Source organism: Sycon ciliatum, chromosome 4 (assembly GCF_964019385.1).
Source record: "Sycon ciliatum chromosome 4, ocSycCili1.1, whole genome shotgun sequence".
Taxonomy (NCBI): domain Eukaryota; kingdom Metazoa; phylum Porifera; class Calcarea; order Leucosolenida; family Sycettidae; genus Sycon; species Sycon ciliatum.
Window position 1 is genome coordinate 20,939,809 of NC_088646.1, and position 13,200 is coordinate 20,953,008.

The 13,200-nt window shown below is 47.5% G+C and overlaps 1 protein-coding gene across 1 annotated transcript in view; it reads right to left on the reverse strand.

The window, feature by feature from the left end:
- LOC135813458 (E3 ubiquitin-protein ligase HECTD1-like) overlaps nucleotides 1–13,200 on the reverse strand; it is a 38,542-nt gene that overhangs the window by 20,506 nt on the left and 4,836 nt on the right. Inside the window, exons 6-19 of the mRNA XM_065326551.1 lie at nucleotides 12,736–12,944; nucleotides 11,570–11,646; nucleotides 11,230–11,328; nucleotides 10,811–10,934; nucleotides 9,624–10,068; nucleotides 8,670–8,799; nucleotides 7,972–8,166; nucleotides 7,295–7,508; nucleotides 4,513–4,679; nucleotides 3,983–4,070; nucleotides 3,335–3,390; nucleotides 2,122–2,256; nucleotides 1,342–1,590; nucleotides 1–10 (exon numbers count right to left, since the gene is read on the reverse strand). The exon at nucleotides 1–10 is cut by the window's left edge and continues 70 nt beyond it. Of these exons, the coding sequence (XP_065182623.1) occupies nucleotides 1–10; nucleotides 1,342–1,590; nucleotides 2,122–2,256; nucleotides 3,335–3,390; nucleotides 3,983–4,070; nucleotides 4,513–4,679; nucleotides 7,295–7,508; nucleotides 7,972–8,166; nucleotides 8,670–8,799; nucleotides 9,624–10,068; nucleotides 10,811–10,934; nucleotides 11,230–11,328; nucleotides 11,570–11,646; nucleotides 12,736–12,944 (2,198 nt within the window). The remainder of the gene's footprint in view (nucleotides 11–1,341; nucleotides 1,591–2,121; nucleotides 2,257–3,334; nucleotides 3,391–3,982; nucleotides 4,071–4,512; nucleotides 4,680–7,294; nucleotides 7,509–7,971; nucleotides 8,167–8,669; nucleotides 8,800–9,623; nucleotides 10,069–10,810; nucleotides 10,935–11,229; nucleotides 11,329–11,569; nucleotides 11,647–12,735; nucleotides 12,945–13,200) is intronic.

Here is a 13,200-nt window from a genome sequence, read left to right on the forward strand (position 1 = left end):
CTTTCTCAGGCTGAAAAGTAGAGCACACAGACACGAGCACACACGAGCACACACGCGCGCACACACACGCACGCACACACACACACACACACACACACACACACACATACACACACCATGTCCACTGTTAGTACCAGTAAAAAGTAGAATTCGCAAACTGAACAGAGCATACAGTATTTTCTCTAACAAGAGCCCGGCTTTTTATTTTATTTCAGGGACAGATCTACCCGTGCTACTATTACTAGTATTAGAGACTGTGCAATTATCGGAGACTGTGCTTTTTTTTAATGCTCCACTATCAAGCCAACTCCAGTCTATATAGGCATAAACTGATGATATCAAGACCGAGTTTTTAACTTTTAAACTCAGGAATATTGTCAAACTGATGTTTCACAATAGTCAATAGCATGGGTGCCAGGAAGGAAGTAGTAGACCGACCAAAGTCCTTACAAACACGTGCTTGGCATGCTGGACTGCTACTCTATATGCAGTCAATATACTTGTTGCATACCCCAATGGTGGCCCGCGCTACTATTAGAGACTGTGCTCTTATTATTCCAAATAACCCTCGCCCCGGGTCATTATTGGAGACTGGGCTATTATTGGAGACCTGGGCTTTTAGTAGAGAAAATACGGTACAGTCGTCCCTCTATAATCCGGCACTTGTTTATCCAGCACCCTTGCAAACCAGCACACTTTCTGGCAAAACGGATTTTTTCAGTTCATTTTCTACGCTTTAATCCGGCACTTGAATTCCGCCTCCAGCAGCGATTTTCTGCAACAAATCACTCAAACTGTACATAATTCGATTTTCGAATCCAGCAGTTGTACATCGCATACCGTCAGGGAGCCTTGTAACATACACAACACATGTAACATACACTTGGGAATATCCTATGCCAGTGCATAGGATATTCCCAAGTGTATGTTGAAGACATGCATTCCACAAAGTACTTGGATTGACACAGAAAATCCCTATGTTTTGACGTATGACACAAACATGTATGTTAACAGGTGGGCCGGGTTGGAGGGCAGGATTTGATAATTCAGCACCCTTGTTTATCCAGCAGAAAATGCCGTTGCAAAAGGTGCAGGATTAGAGAGGGACGACTGTATCAATACTAGCGGAAAGAGATGCCTGGATGTAAACAGGTGTCCTGGTGTAATCGGTCTCATGTTAACAGCTGTCCTGGTGGAAGCAGTCTCCTTGTACTTGTAGGGTTTCTACTAGCCTATTTTCTACTAGATAATGCCCGAAATGTCCAAGCCTGTCACAAGATAAAACGAAAATGAGAGCAAGCACATTGGATTATCGGTCTACCAAACACAACCAATACTCACACACTGCAGTAGATCAAGCAGAATTCCGATCAAGCCGGAGCTGTCCACTTCGAAGCCAGACACTCCTTTCTCGTCGCTGAGCACTTCGGACAGCTCTTTGAACGCCGTGCTCAGGCACTCCTGCCAGTCGTTGCCTGCGTAGCTGCCAGCAGCACTTGCAGAGCGAGTAGACAGGGATGGGAACGGTGCGGGCGACGTAGGGGTGGCGGCCGTGCTGGCGCCTTCCGAGACCGGCGAAACGAGAGGAGTCTGCAAGCACAAGCAACAAGTGCGTGGCGAACATCAAAGAAACAAGAGAAGTCGGTGATACGGCAAACATTGAAGACAACTAAGGCATCAGCAGGTAGTAACTAAAGCATGACCGTCACAATGGGCACTTACTCACTTAGATCCTAGCAGAGGTATCGCATTCCTTTACAGTTCTACGTCCAAATCTGACCAAAACCTGGCCGAGTAGTGGAGTTTTGGTGATGTGCTACGAGTTGTTATTGTTATAAAAAAAATTCAAAAGTACCAAGTCGAAGCAGATTCTGCAAAAGAACTTCCAAATTAGGGAGCGAAAGCCACTGGTTTCTCCTAAGTAGATGCGGCTCAGATTGGCTCTCAAAGCAGCACTAACCAACCGCACACACTCTTGGAGTCAACGGGCTGCGAGTACTTGCAAGTACATGTACAAAAACAATGTCCAAAACACATACAGGTGGCAACAGTACACCTCCAGGCCCTGAACGCGCAGAGCGACCGAAACCAACACAAACCAACTTCCGACGGAGCACTCACAGGGTTCATTCCGGCATGCAACTCCAAGCCAAAGCGGAAGTCACGCACCACCTTGCCAAGCTGCGTGACAACAGCACGTGTCTCGTGACTGTCAGTCAAGTGCTTTTCCAGAATCTCGCGTGCGGCTGCCTTTATCTGAGGAAGAAGAACAAGTTCACAAAAACGACACGCAGGTATAACCATCCAGCCATAACTAACAGTATACATGAACACTTGCACTGGAGAGTTTATCTAAACACAACACCATTCCCAACAATCACTGGAGAGTTTATCTAAACACAACACCATTCCCAACAATCACTGGAGAGTTTATCTAAACACAACACCATTCCCAACAATCACTGGAGAGTTTATCTAAACACAACACCATTCCCAACAATCACTGGAGAGTTTATCTAAACACAACACCATTCCCAACAATCACTGGAGAGTTTATCTAAACACAACACCATTCCCAACAATCACTGGAGAGTTTATCTAAACACAACACCATTCCCAACAATCACTGGAGAGTTTATCTAAACACAACACCATTCCCAACAATCACTGGAGAGTTTATCTAAACACAACACCATTCCCAACAATCACTGGAGAGTTTATCTAAACACAACACCATTCCCAACAATCACTGGAGAGTTTATCTAAACACAACACCATTCCCAACAATCACTGGAGAGTTTATCTAAACACAACACCATTCCCAACAATCACTGGAGAGTTTATCTAAACACAACACCATTCCCAACAATCACTGGAGAGTTTATCTAAACACAACACCATTCCCAACAATCACTGGAGAGTTTATCTAAACACAACACCATTCCCAACAATCACTGGAGAGTTTATCTAAACACAACACCATTCCCAACAATCACTGGAGAGTTTATCTAAACACAACACCATTCCCAACAATCACTGGAGAGTTTATCTAAACACAACACCATTCCCAACAATCACTGGAGAGTTTATCTAAACACAACACCATTCCCAACAATCTACGAAATAGTCCCTCTAATACAGCGAAACACTTTCAATGCTGAGAAAATATAGTTTTTCCCAGATTACTCCGCCACTATAAAGTTGTGAATTTAAAACTCTTCAAAATCCATGGACAGCCCCTGTAGGCTGTAGGCTAGGTAAGAGGATGGTGGATATGATGGCAGTTGGTTACAGAGACAATGAGGAGTAACGTCAGTGAGTAGCAGGCACTTACTTTGTCCTTGGTTGATTCCTGGTTCTTGCCAAACTTCCTCGCTAAGGTTTGCAAAGCTGTACAGTATGTACAAGTACAGGGGCGTGTCACATCGAGGCAGCCGCTTACTGTCGGCCTTACACATCCATAAAATACACATACCGTAGTGACGCACATAAAGGCCCATGCGCTTATGAGTGAGTTTTTGCGTTATTTGCTATTTTTTGCGGGTCGTTTTGTCTCACGCATAGGTGCATGCGCTTGAGTTGCTAGTGTACCGGATCCATGCATAATTATGCATAGTGCAATACCGCAATGCACATTGAACTACATGTACATGCATGTGAATATGGTGTTTTTGTGGTGTCTGTTTGTCGCGGGATGGACTGCATGTAGGTTCACTTATAAGCCCATCCGTTTATTTGTGAGGGTGCGCGTGTGCCCGGGTACAGGCACATGCTCTTATATGCGCGTCACTACGGTAGAATCACCAGAGCTGTAAAACCATGCATATGAATATACATGTACATACATTGTCTGCTGCAGTTACATTCCGGCTAACCTCTTTAGGACGAACTTCAAGGGACTGAACAAGTTTGTTTGCCTTATCCAGAGTTCTTTTTATGAAGTTTGCTTCCATAAATCATTGTTGATTCTATTTCAACTTACCCAGTGGCTTGTCATGGGTGAAAGAATGGCTTGATCCCCGCTTGGACTCGAACACAAAGCCGTTCCGATCCTCGGATAGTAGCGTCACCTACATACCCCAAAAACAGGTTGGACAGCATGTAAATAGGGGGTACAGCAAAGCCTGTCTTATACAGGACCTAGCATATCCAGACACCTCCCTAAACCGGGTGATACCTTTCTTGATCATTTATTGAGAGTCTAGCCATACGGTTAGATGAGAAGGCAGAAACGCCGGTGTATCTGGTGAAGAAAAATAAAAACAAACAAACCTTGCAGGAAGGCCAGGCCAGGCCAGGCAGGCGCCCATAGTCAACTCATGAAATTGTATTACTTTTTGTGGTGGTCAGCTGAGCTACTTTGCCGGATACAAGTTGAGAGCTATGGGCTCTTACTGACAGTATAGTTGCCTAAGAGCAAGAATATAATATTCTCACACTCGCACACCAACGCATACCCACACACACAAGCGTGCATGCGTGCTGTGATTGCTGGCTGAGAGCACAACTGACCTGTGGACCGTCGGCGTTGTGAATGCTTAGGGTGCCAGTCAGTGCAGAGCTGAACTGCCAGCTGCCGATCTTCAGCTTCGTCGCACCCGGCGATGTTAAAATCGGCCGCGGGGCTAGAGAGGCTGGGCCGCGTGCTGACTGCAGTTTGGTGATGGTTTCCTGGCGAGCTGAAGCGGGAAAAACCCAACAAGACACAGACTGTGATCAGGACGTCTACCTTACTCGGCCTCAGTGCATGGGACAAGGATGAAGAATTCCATCTGTGCGTGTATTCTTTTGCAAATACAAGTTTCTCCCAAGGAATACAACCAATCTCAAAAGCTAACCCCACAAATCGAACACACTACACTAAGTTGAAGAAACTGAACAAACAAGCTAGAAACTTTCATTGCAGAGTGTGATTCTTCTAAAGAGTGCAGTAAGACTCCCAGAATTGGATTAGGTGGCATAGGTGATGGTGGGCATTAGAGAATGTAAGGTGCATGTAGAATAGCAGTGTTACACATACAAGTAATAGCAGTGTTACACATACAAGTACAATAGCAGTGTTGGTGTTGTATATGCATGTACAATAGCAGTGTTGTGCATGTACAATAGCAGTGTTGTGCATGTGCAATAGCAGTGTTGTATATGCATGTGCAATAGCAATGTTGTGCATGTGCAATAGCAGTGTTGTATATGCATGTACAATAGCAGTGTTGTGCATGTGCAATAGCAGTGTTGTATATGCATGTGCAATAGCAGTGTTGTGCATGTGCAATAGCAGTGTTGTATATGCATGTGCAATAGCAGTGTAGTCTATCTAGACGCAGCACTGCGCGATGTCCTCGCCACAGCCCCACCTCGCTCTCCTGCAGATAGCACTCTACCAATCGACATCATCTACGCGGACGACACCGATTTTGTCAGTACCTCATCTGCTTGGCTAGCTCAGCTTGAACCTCTTGCCGCAACAGTTCTCGGGCAATGGAATCTCCATGTCAACGCAGAGAAGACCGAACACACAAAACTCACCCGGCAGCAGGATCGAGTCTCGGAAGAATGGAGAATGACGAAAAAGTTAGGTTCTCTGATTGGTGACGACGAAGACATCACCAGGCGAAAACAGCTCGCCACAGCGTCCTACAGAGCAATGTACAGTCTTTGGAAGCGGAGAACATTAGTGCGTGAGGAATTGAGACTGAGGCTGTACAACGCATTCGTGATGCCAGTCTTACTGTACAACAGCGGCACCTGGGCACCCACTTCAGTGGCCGAGGCCCAACTGGATTCGTTTCACCGCAGGCAGTTGCGTAGTCTCATCGGTATTAGGTGGCCACAAACAATAAGCAATGCTGCTCTCTACAAGAGGTGCAACGCACAACCGATATCTAACTTTGTTCGCCTAGCCAGATGGAGACTCTTTGGCCATATACTGCGCATGCCTGACGGATGTCCTGCTGTGGCGGCTATGATTAACTATTACCAGGTGAAGGAAACAGTGTGGAGGGGACGGCCAAGAACGACTGCCTATCGTGCTATCCCGTGACCTGCAGAGAGTGGGGCGGAGGGGACTCAAGACGTTGTCTGATCTCCTCTCCCTCCGGGAGATTGCACAGGGCAGAGGGGAGTGGAAGGACCTTTGCAAGGACGTCTGCAAGTCCAATAGTGGCGTCTACGACTAAAACCAAATAATATTGCTCCGAAATATCACAGTACTGCTTTTCATAACTGCTGCAGTAATAATAATTAACATCTTTTTTAAATACACTCGGACGTCTCTTATCCGGGCACCTTGGGACCGGGCACTGTCCGTATCTCAGATTTGTCCGTATCTCAGGATAACTCAGCTACTATGTATCGTATCATTTGTGAAGAAGTTTATTTTGAACATATTGCATGTGTTCAGGATACAAAAGGAACCGATTGATAAAAGTGTGTGAATTACATAGGTTGGCAATGAAAAATAAGCACTTCCACATACGGAAAAAAAAGTTCAAAACTCCCAAATTCGAAGCATTTGTGCTATAGGAGCTCAAGCTGAAGGTGCCCGGTAGAGAGACGTGCCCGTATCTGAGGCGTCCGGATAAGAGGCGTTTGAGTGTACCAACAAAATTCCTCTCTTAACGTAGTGCGTGGATCTGCATCCACCTGCCACCATTTTACTGGATTATTCTCAAAACGGAGTCGACAATGCCCTTTATCCTGTGTCTGCGTCCTCTGTTCAATCTGAGCAATGCTGTCATGTGCCCCTTAGCAGGTACGTCTTGTATTGTATTTCTATTTCTGTTGTCGTTGCTCTTTTTATTTTTATTTTTTCATTTCCCAATTCCCAAGTCCATTCAGCACGTGCGAATTTGTGGGCGGTTTACCACCGCTGACATTGACGCGTAAGTGCATAATAATAATAATAATAATAATAGCAGTGTTGTATATGCATGTGCAATAGCAGTGTTGTATATGCATGTGCAATAGCAGTGTTGTGCATGTGCAATAGCAGTGTTGTGCATGTGCAATAGCAGTGTTGCATGTATAATTATGTACAATAGCATTGTTGTGTGCATGTACAGTAGCAGTGTTACAATCGTGTACATGTGCGCAGAGCTACATGTATGATGTAGTAGCCGGTGGCAATGCCCAACTGCAGACCAATAGTGACCTGCATGGCGTGCACACTTCAAGAGCACACCACCACCACCACCACCAGCACTGGTGATGCAGACAGTTCAAGAGCACCACCAGCACCAGCACCAGCACCAGCAACAGCAACGGTTATGCAGACAATGGCAGCACACAGTCTTACCTAGCACATCGCTGCTGACTTCTGGCGTACCGCTCGAGTACATTGTGGCCATTCGGTTTTCAAACATGTAACGGAACCAGCCGTTACTGCCCCGGCTCAGCTCAACAATGCAGTAGTCGCACCACAGGAATGCACTCTCGCGGTTTGTCACAAGCCGCCACTGGCGCCAGCTATACACGACGCCGTTCTTGATGCTGGTGGCATCGGGACCGTCCTGGAAACAGACACACAGCCGGTAGCAGCACACACAGCCAGTAGCAGCACACACGCCCACACGTGCACACACACACACGAACACACACATACACACAAACATGCGCGCGCGCACACACACACGCGTGCACACACACACACACACACACACATGCGCGCACACACACACACACACACACACACACACACACGCGCGCGCACACACACACACACACACACACACACACGATGATGAAGGGTACTCCCCAAAACAAGAACTGCTAGGTGTGCATTGGGTACTCTGCTTATGTTTGCTGTGCCGAAAATAAAAATGAAAACTGCTAAGCAAAACCTTGCCGTAAGAAACAAAAAGACATTCCAGATTCAGACAAGCACACAGTCATAGCAGTAAACTAACAGTGTGAAACACAGTTCAGGGACACATAACACACACGAACTTCGAGCAAGCTACAAGCTGAACGTACCGGAGCGGGTTCTTTGTTGGCAGCTGCGGCAGCCGCCGCCGCTGCCTCATCTTGCTTCGGCTCGTCTTCACCAGCGAGCGACTGGAGCTGAACAGGAACACCAAGCCGTGCCAGATCTTCTGCTAGCAGTGAGGGCGCTTTCGACACAGCGTCACGCAGAAGCTGAACTACAAGCCAGACGATGTCATCGTCCTCCTGTGTGAAGAGAGACAAACGTAAATGTATCATGATAGGTAATATCTACTGATACATAATGCCACACATCCATACCCCCCCCCCCCCCCCCACACACACACAGTGGAGAAGTGTACCACGTTTTGCAATACGGTTTGTGACAGTGAAGTGCACACTTCCTACAGAATCAGGACGCATGTTGAAGGGTATTAGCAGTGCCTCTGCCAAGAACCATTTTGCGGTTGGTAGGGTACCGGTTTACACGATCATAAGAACCACTTTTCGGCCGGTAGGTTACAGAGTACATTCGACTCGTGGCTCATGGTCATAACGGCGGGACCCTATCAGGTGTAAAATGGTTGTTGGCAGGAGCACTACCAATAGTATTCTTCGAAATGCGTACTCGGCCTCGCCTTATGGTCTGTTGCGTACTATAACCCGATCAGCACTGTTCAGACTTTCTGAATAACAAACCATAATAACTAATAATTGAAAAACGAGAAATAAATTGCCGCGGTGCTTACCTCTGACGTCAGGGCTGCTGCTACTACCTCAGACATCAGACTGCTTGCATTGCCCTCTGATAAGACGGTAGTGAGCAGCTCGGACGGTGCACAGTGCACCATTTGTCGGAGGACAGTCACGCTGAGTTTCCTGCATGAACACCGGGAAGAAGCGAGAATTATCACATGACTGAAGTGCATCACACAGCATCCCAAAGGGTGTTGCAAAGCTAAAATTTCAAGAAAACACCAAGCTAACCTGCAAATTAGAATGTAAAAACAATAAAACATGGACAACATTGCAGAATGTCTGAAATTGTAAGACGGCCAACGCAACGGTAATGATTTCAATGGTCATAAGATTACGCAGACACAAGCGCAAGAAAAGGTATGACCGTGTGAGTATTGGATCATGCTGAGAAGATCCGGCAGGATATACTGCAGTAATGGCCAAAGGAATCCAACCTCATGAATAAAATAGCGTTGCCGGGCGCTACGCAGCTCTAGCACTACACGTACTGGTTTGTGTACTCGAACACTGCGCTACTTTATTCATGAGGTTGGATTTCTCTGGCCAGCACTGTAGTACTGTAGAGCATTTACAGCAGAGGCTGATGAAATGCCTACTAGCAATCGGCTCTGGGTACAGCACACCATCATGCATTACAGCCTACTACACACGGTGTGCTACAGTTGCACAATACAGCGGCGGGTCCAGCGATCTCTACAGGGGGGTTCCAGTACCGTATAGTCAAAACTGAATATCTGATACATGCACATGGACACGCGTATTTGGTGCCAGCAGTACATTTACGAAATTTAGGGGGTTCCGCGGAACCCCTGGAACCCCTCCTGGATCCGCCACTGCAATAACATCGTAACACTGCACCTGCCGGCAAGGACGACTCCGCAAACAATTGGCTGCTGTAGCCGCAGCAGTTGACTCTAGGTCGGTGTGACTGTGCACTAACTTACCGCACAGATGCATACAGTGATGACTGGGCAGCTCCAGAGAAGACGGGCAGCAGACGTCGCAGGTACAACGGGCCGACTTCAGGATCAGCGTCGCTGGCAACTCTCTCTTCGCCGTCCTCTTCGCCGGCACTTGGCTGAGACGCAGGCGGTGGTTGAAGTGACGAGGATGGTGACACTAGATGCAGGTCACCGTCCTTGGGGAAACTGGCACCATCTGCTGGCTGACTCTCGGTCTCAATAGCTTTACGAGGCCAGGGGATGTCGACAGGTTCTTCAATGCCTCGTGGACGTCGTCTTAGATCTTGATCTCCTATGCTTGCGTCTTCATCCTCGTCGCACTCATCTTCGCCACCATCGTCAAATTCACCCTCTTCATCCTCATCAACGTCTTCATGTTCCACATCCTCATCCGTGTCCAGGATGTCGGCACTCACCATGTACTCACCTGAAAGAGAAATCACACACACACACAAGCACACGAACACATGCACACATGCACACACGCACACGAACGCATTCACACACGCACGCACACACACACACACACACACACACACGCACACGCACACGCACACACGGACACGCGTGTACAAACACACACACACACACACGCACACACACGGACACATGTTTACATACACACACACACACACACACACACACACACATGCGTGCACACACACACACACACACACACACACACACACACACACACATGCACACGCACACGCACGCACACACACACATACATGGTGCACAATGGATGTTTGCACAAACGAATACATCCCACTGGACCAGTGCAACACCTCGCAAGACTACATGAAGCCATTTAGATAGCAACGACATGTGACCGTCTTACAGCAATGTTCAGGACAGGACAGGACAGCAACCACTGTACTGTGGGGTGACTTGCGTATAAGAAAATGGCTACCCAAGGACCTAATTCACGCTTCAACATGCGTCCCCACCGGTCTAGATCATGGGCTGACAGGACCGGCTTTCTGTATAGCATGGAGTGGAGACACTGCTATTAGGTTTCCACCGTAATGCTCTAAAAAGTAGTTATCCTGACTCTTCCACACTCCAGCCGGCCCAACAACAACAACAAAAGAACACATGCGGAGAAACCACACATAAATACAGCAGCACCAGTGAATACTATTATGCATAGTGTATTGGATACATACCAGGACTCTCAAGAATGCGTACGACCTCCTGGTGGCCTGGATCTGATCGCTCGCGAGCTTTATCAAGGGGCGTTTTGTTGTCGTCGTCCTTGAGGTTCGGATTCGCTCCGTACCCCAGCAAACACTACACACATGCAAGCAAAACATGTAAACAAACCAGGATGTTACAGGACCTGCTGTAGCTCAACAGTGCGAGACATTCACCAACAGAACTATGCTTATCAACCGATGGATGTTTCGACAGCTGGATTTTCTATGTATTATACATTGAACACAGTGCCAATGGACAACACATCGCAGGAGAAGCAACACAGAAAACCTGTTTGGTTTTGCAGAGCCATACAAATCACGAATCTGCGTTAACGCAAGTCTGTAGTGGCAGCAGCAGCGAAGCAAGCAAGCAAGCAAGCAGTACACACCTTTGCAATCTGCGGGCGTCCGAAGCAAGCTGCATAATGCAGGGATGATGAGCGCTGACCACGATTCACATCCGCACCTCTTTCACACAGGTATTCCACCTTACGAGAAGCAATGGCAAAAACCAGAGCAACGTTAGAGATACGAACACACTGTAATCAATTCAAAAGCCGATAAACTGTAAATCGAAAACACAGTGTATTCATGCCAGCCTGGTAGCCTGCCAGTTGAAAAAACGAAAGGCAATAAGAGCTACATTGGCGAGGTGAGTACAGTCTAAGTAAGAGTTCAAACTGTACACTGTACATGTACAATGTATGGCCATGCACCAGTGCATATTACCATCTCAGGAGTGCCAAACGCTGCAGCCCAGTTTAGTAAAGTCTGCCCCACACCATCCATGAAGTTCACATCAAAACCTGTCGAGAGGCAAGCAAAAGATATGCATGAGCACATATACGCGCACGCACACACGCATGTGCACACATGCATGTGCACACACATACACACACATACACACACACACACACACACACCCACACACACACGTACACACACACACACACACACACACGTACACACACACACACGTACACACACACACATGTACACGTATGCATTCATGGTCGCTGAAGCCAGGTGGTCTTTAGAACCAGGTCCCATACTTTCGCGGCATATCAGATCATGTGCATATGTCATGTACATGTACAATGTACATCCATGTACTCATATTGACAGGGTGTGGAGCATAGAACACTTTCGTGCAGGCAAAGCACCCATGAGTTTCAAAACTCACTCAAGTGCATGCAGCGCACCCTGCACTGTCACTGTTTTGTTACTAGTACTTCTTTTGACTGCATGCCCTAGTGTCTGAGCCCACTTTAACCCTGTTTCAGTCATGTCTGCCAGCCAGTACTGCACTTTTGGCTAGTTTCGGTTGCCGTATGCAGGTAAAATATGGCACTTGGTACACTAAAAGTCGGTCGCTGACCGCGCAACGCAGCTGGTCGTTGGTCGCGCAACGCAGCTGGTCGCTGTATCCGGTGCAGTTTCTGTGTAGAACTGTCCGTGCATGGAAAAACGGTCTTGAAAAGCAGGTGGTTGCTAAAACCAGGGGGCGCAGGTTTTTACTGTACTTGCAATAGCTAAATAATACTGATATGCAAGAGAGCTAAAATCTCAGGAACCTCGCTATGCTCGTGCATTAGCTAGGTCATTGCACCGACAGCTCATTTTGCAGAGCTGGAGTAGTGGCCAATCATGTGGTATGTGCAACGAGCCTGACGGCCCCAATCGCTGCAGCTACGTCACCTTCAACTCTTGATCGCTCATGTGATGACAGTCGTACCCCACGCACACGCACGTGCACACATGCACGCACACACGCACGCACGTACCACACCACACTGCCCTGGGACGCCCCTGCCATGGAACATCTGCTGAACACAATCTACACCCGCTCCACACACACAAAACAACAACACGCCGTCATGAACATATTCTCATACCTGCTTCGATAGCTTCGACCAGGCCTGATGTGTCCTTGCTGCGGATACCGTCAATGACCTGGAAGTGATTGCGCTCTGAGCCAGAGATGCTGGCACGGTGTAGGCTGGGGAACTGAGGCAAGTGGCCCGAACCTTTTGGCAACGCACGGCGCCCATTGAAGATGATCACGAGCAGCAGATTGACAAAGCGGGCCACCTCAGAAGCACAGCTGCAGCGCGATGCACATGGACAGAATTGAGGAAACTTGAATGCACGTACATGTACATGTTTCCATAACCATACAGTGCATGAAACGAGTAGTAAAACAGTATACGGGTGATCATTGTTTGTTGACATTAATTTCCATAACCAATACTGGTCGTGGAGACATTAATGAGTGCGTCATGACAAGACACAGCGTGCAAAACAGACACTGGAAAGATGCTAGACAGCGTACTCATCACTCATCTGCTGCACAGCGCACA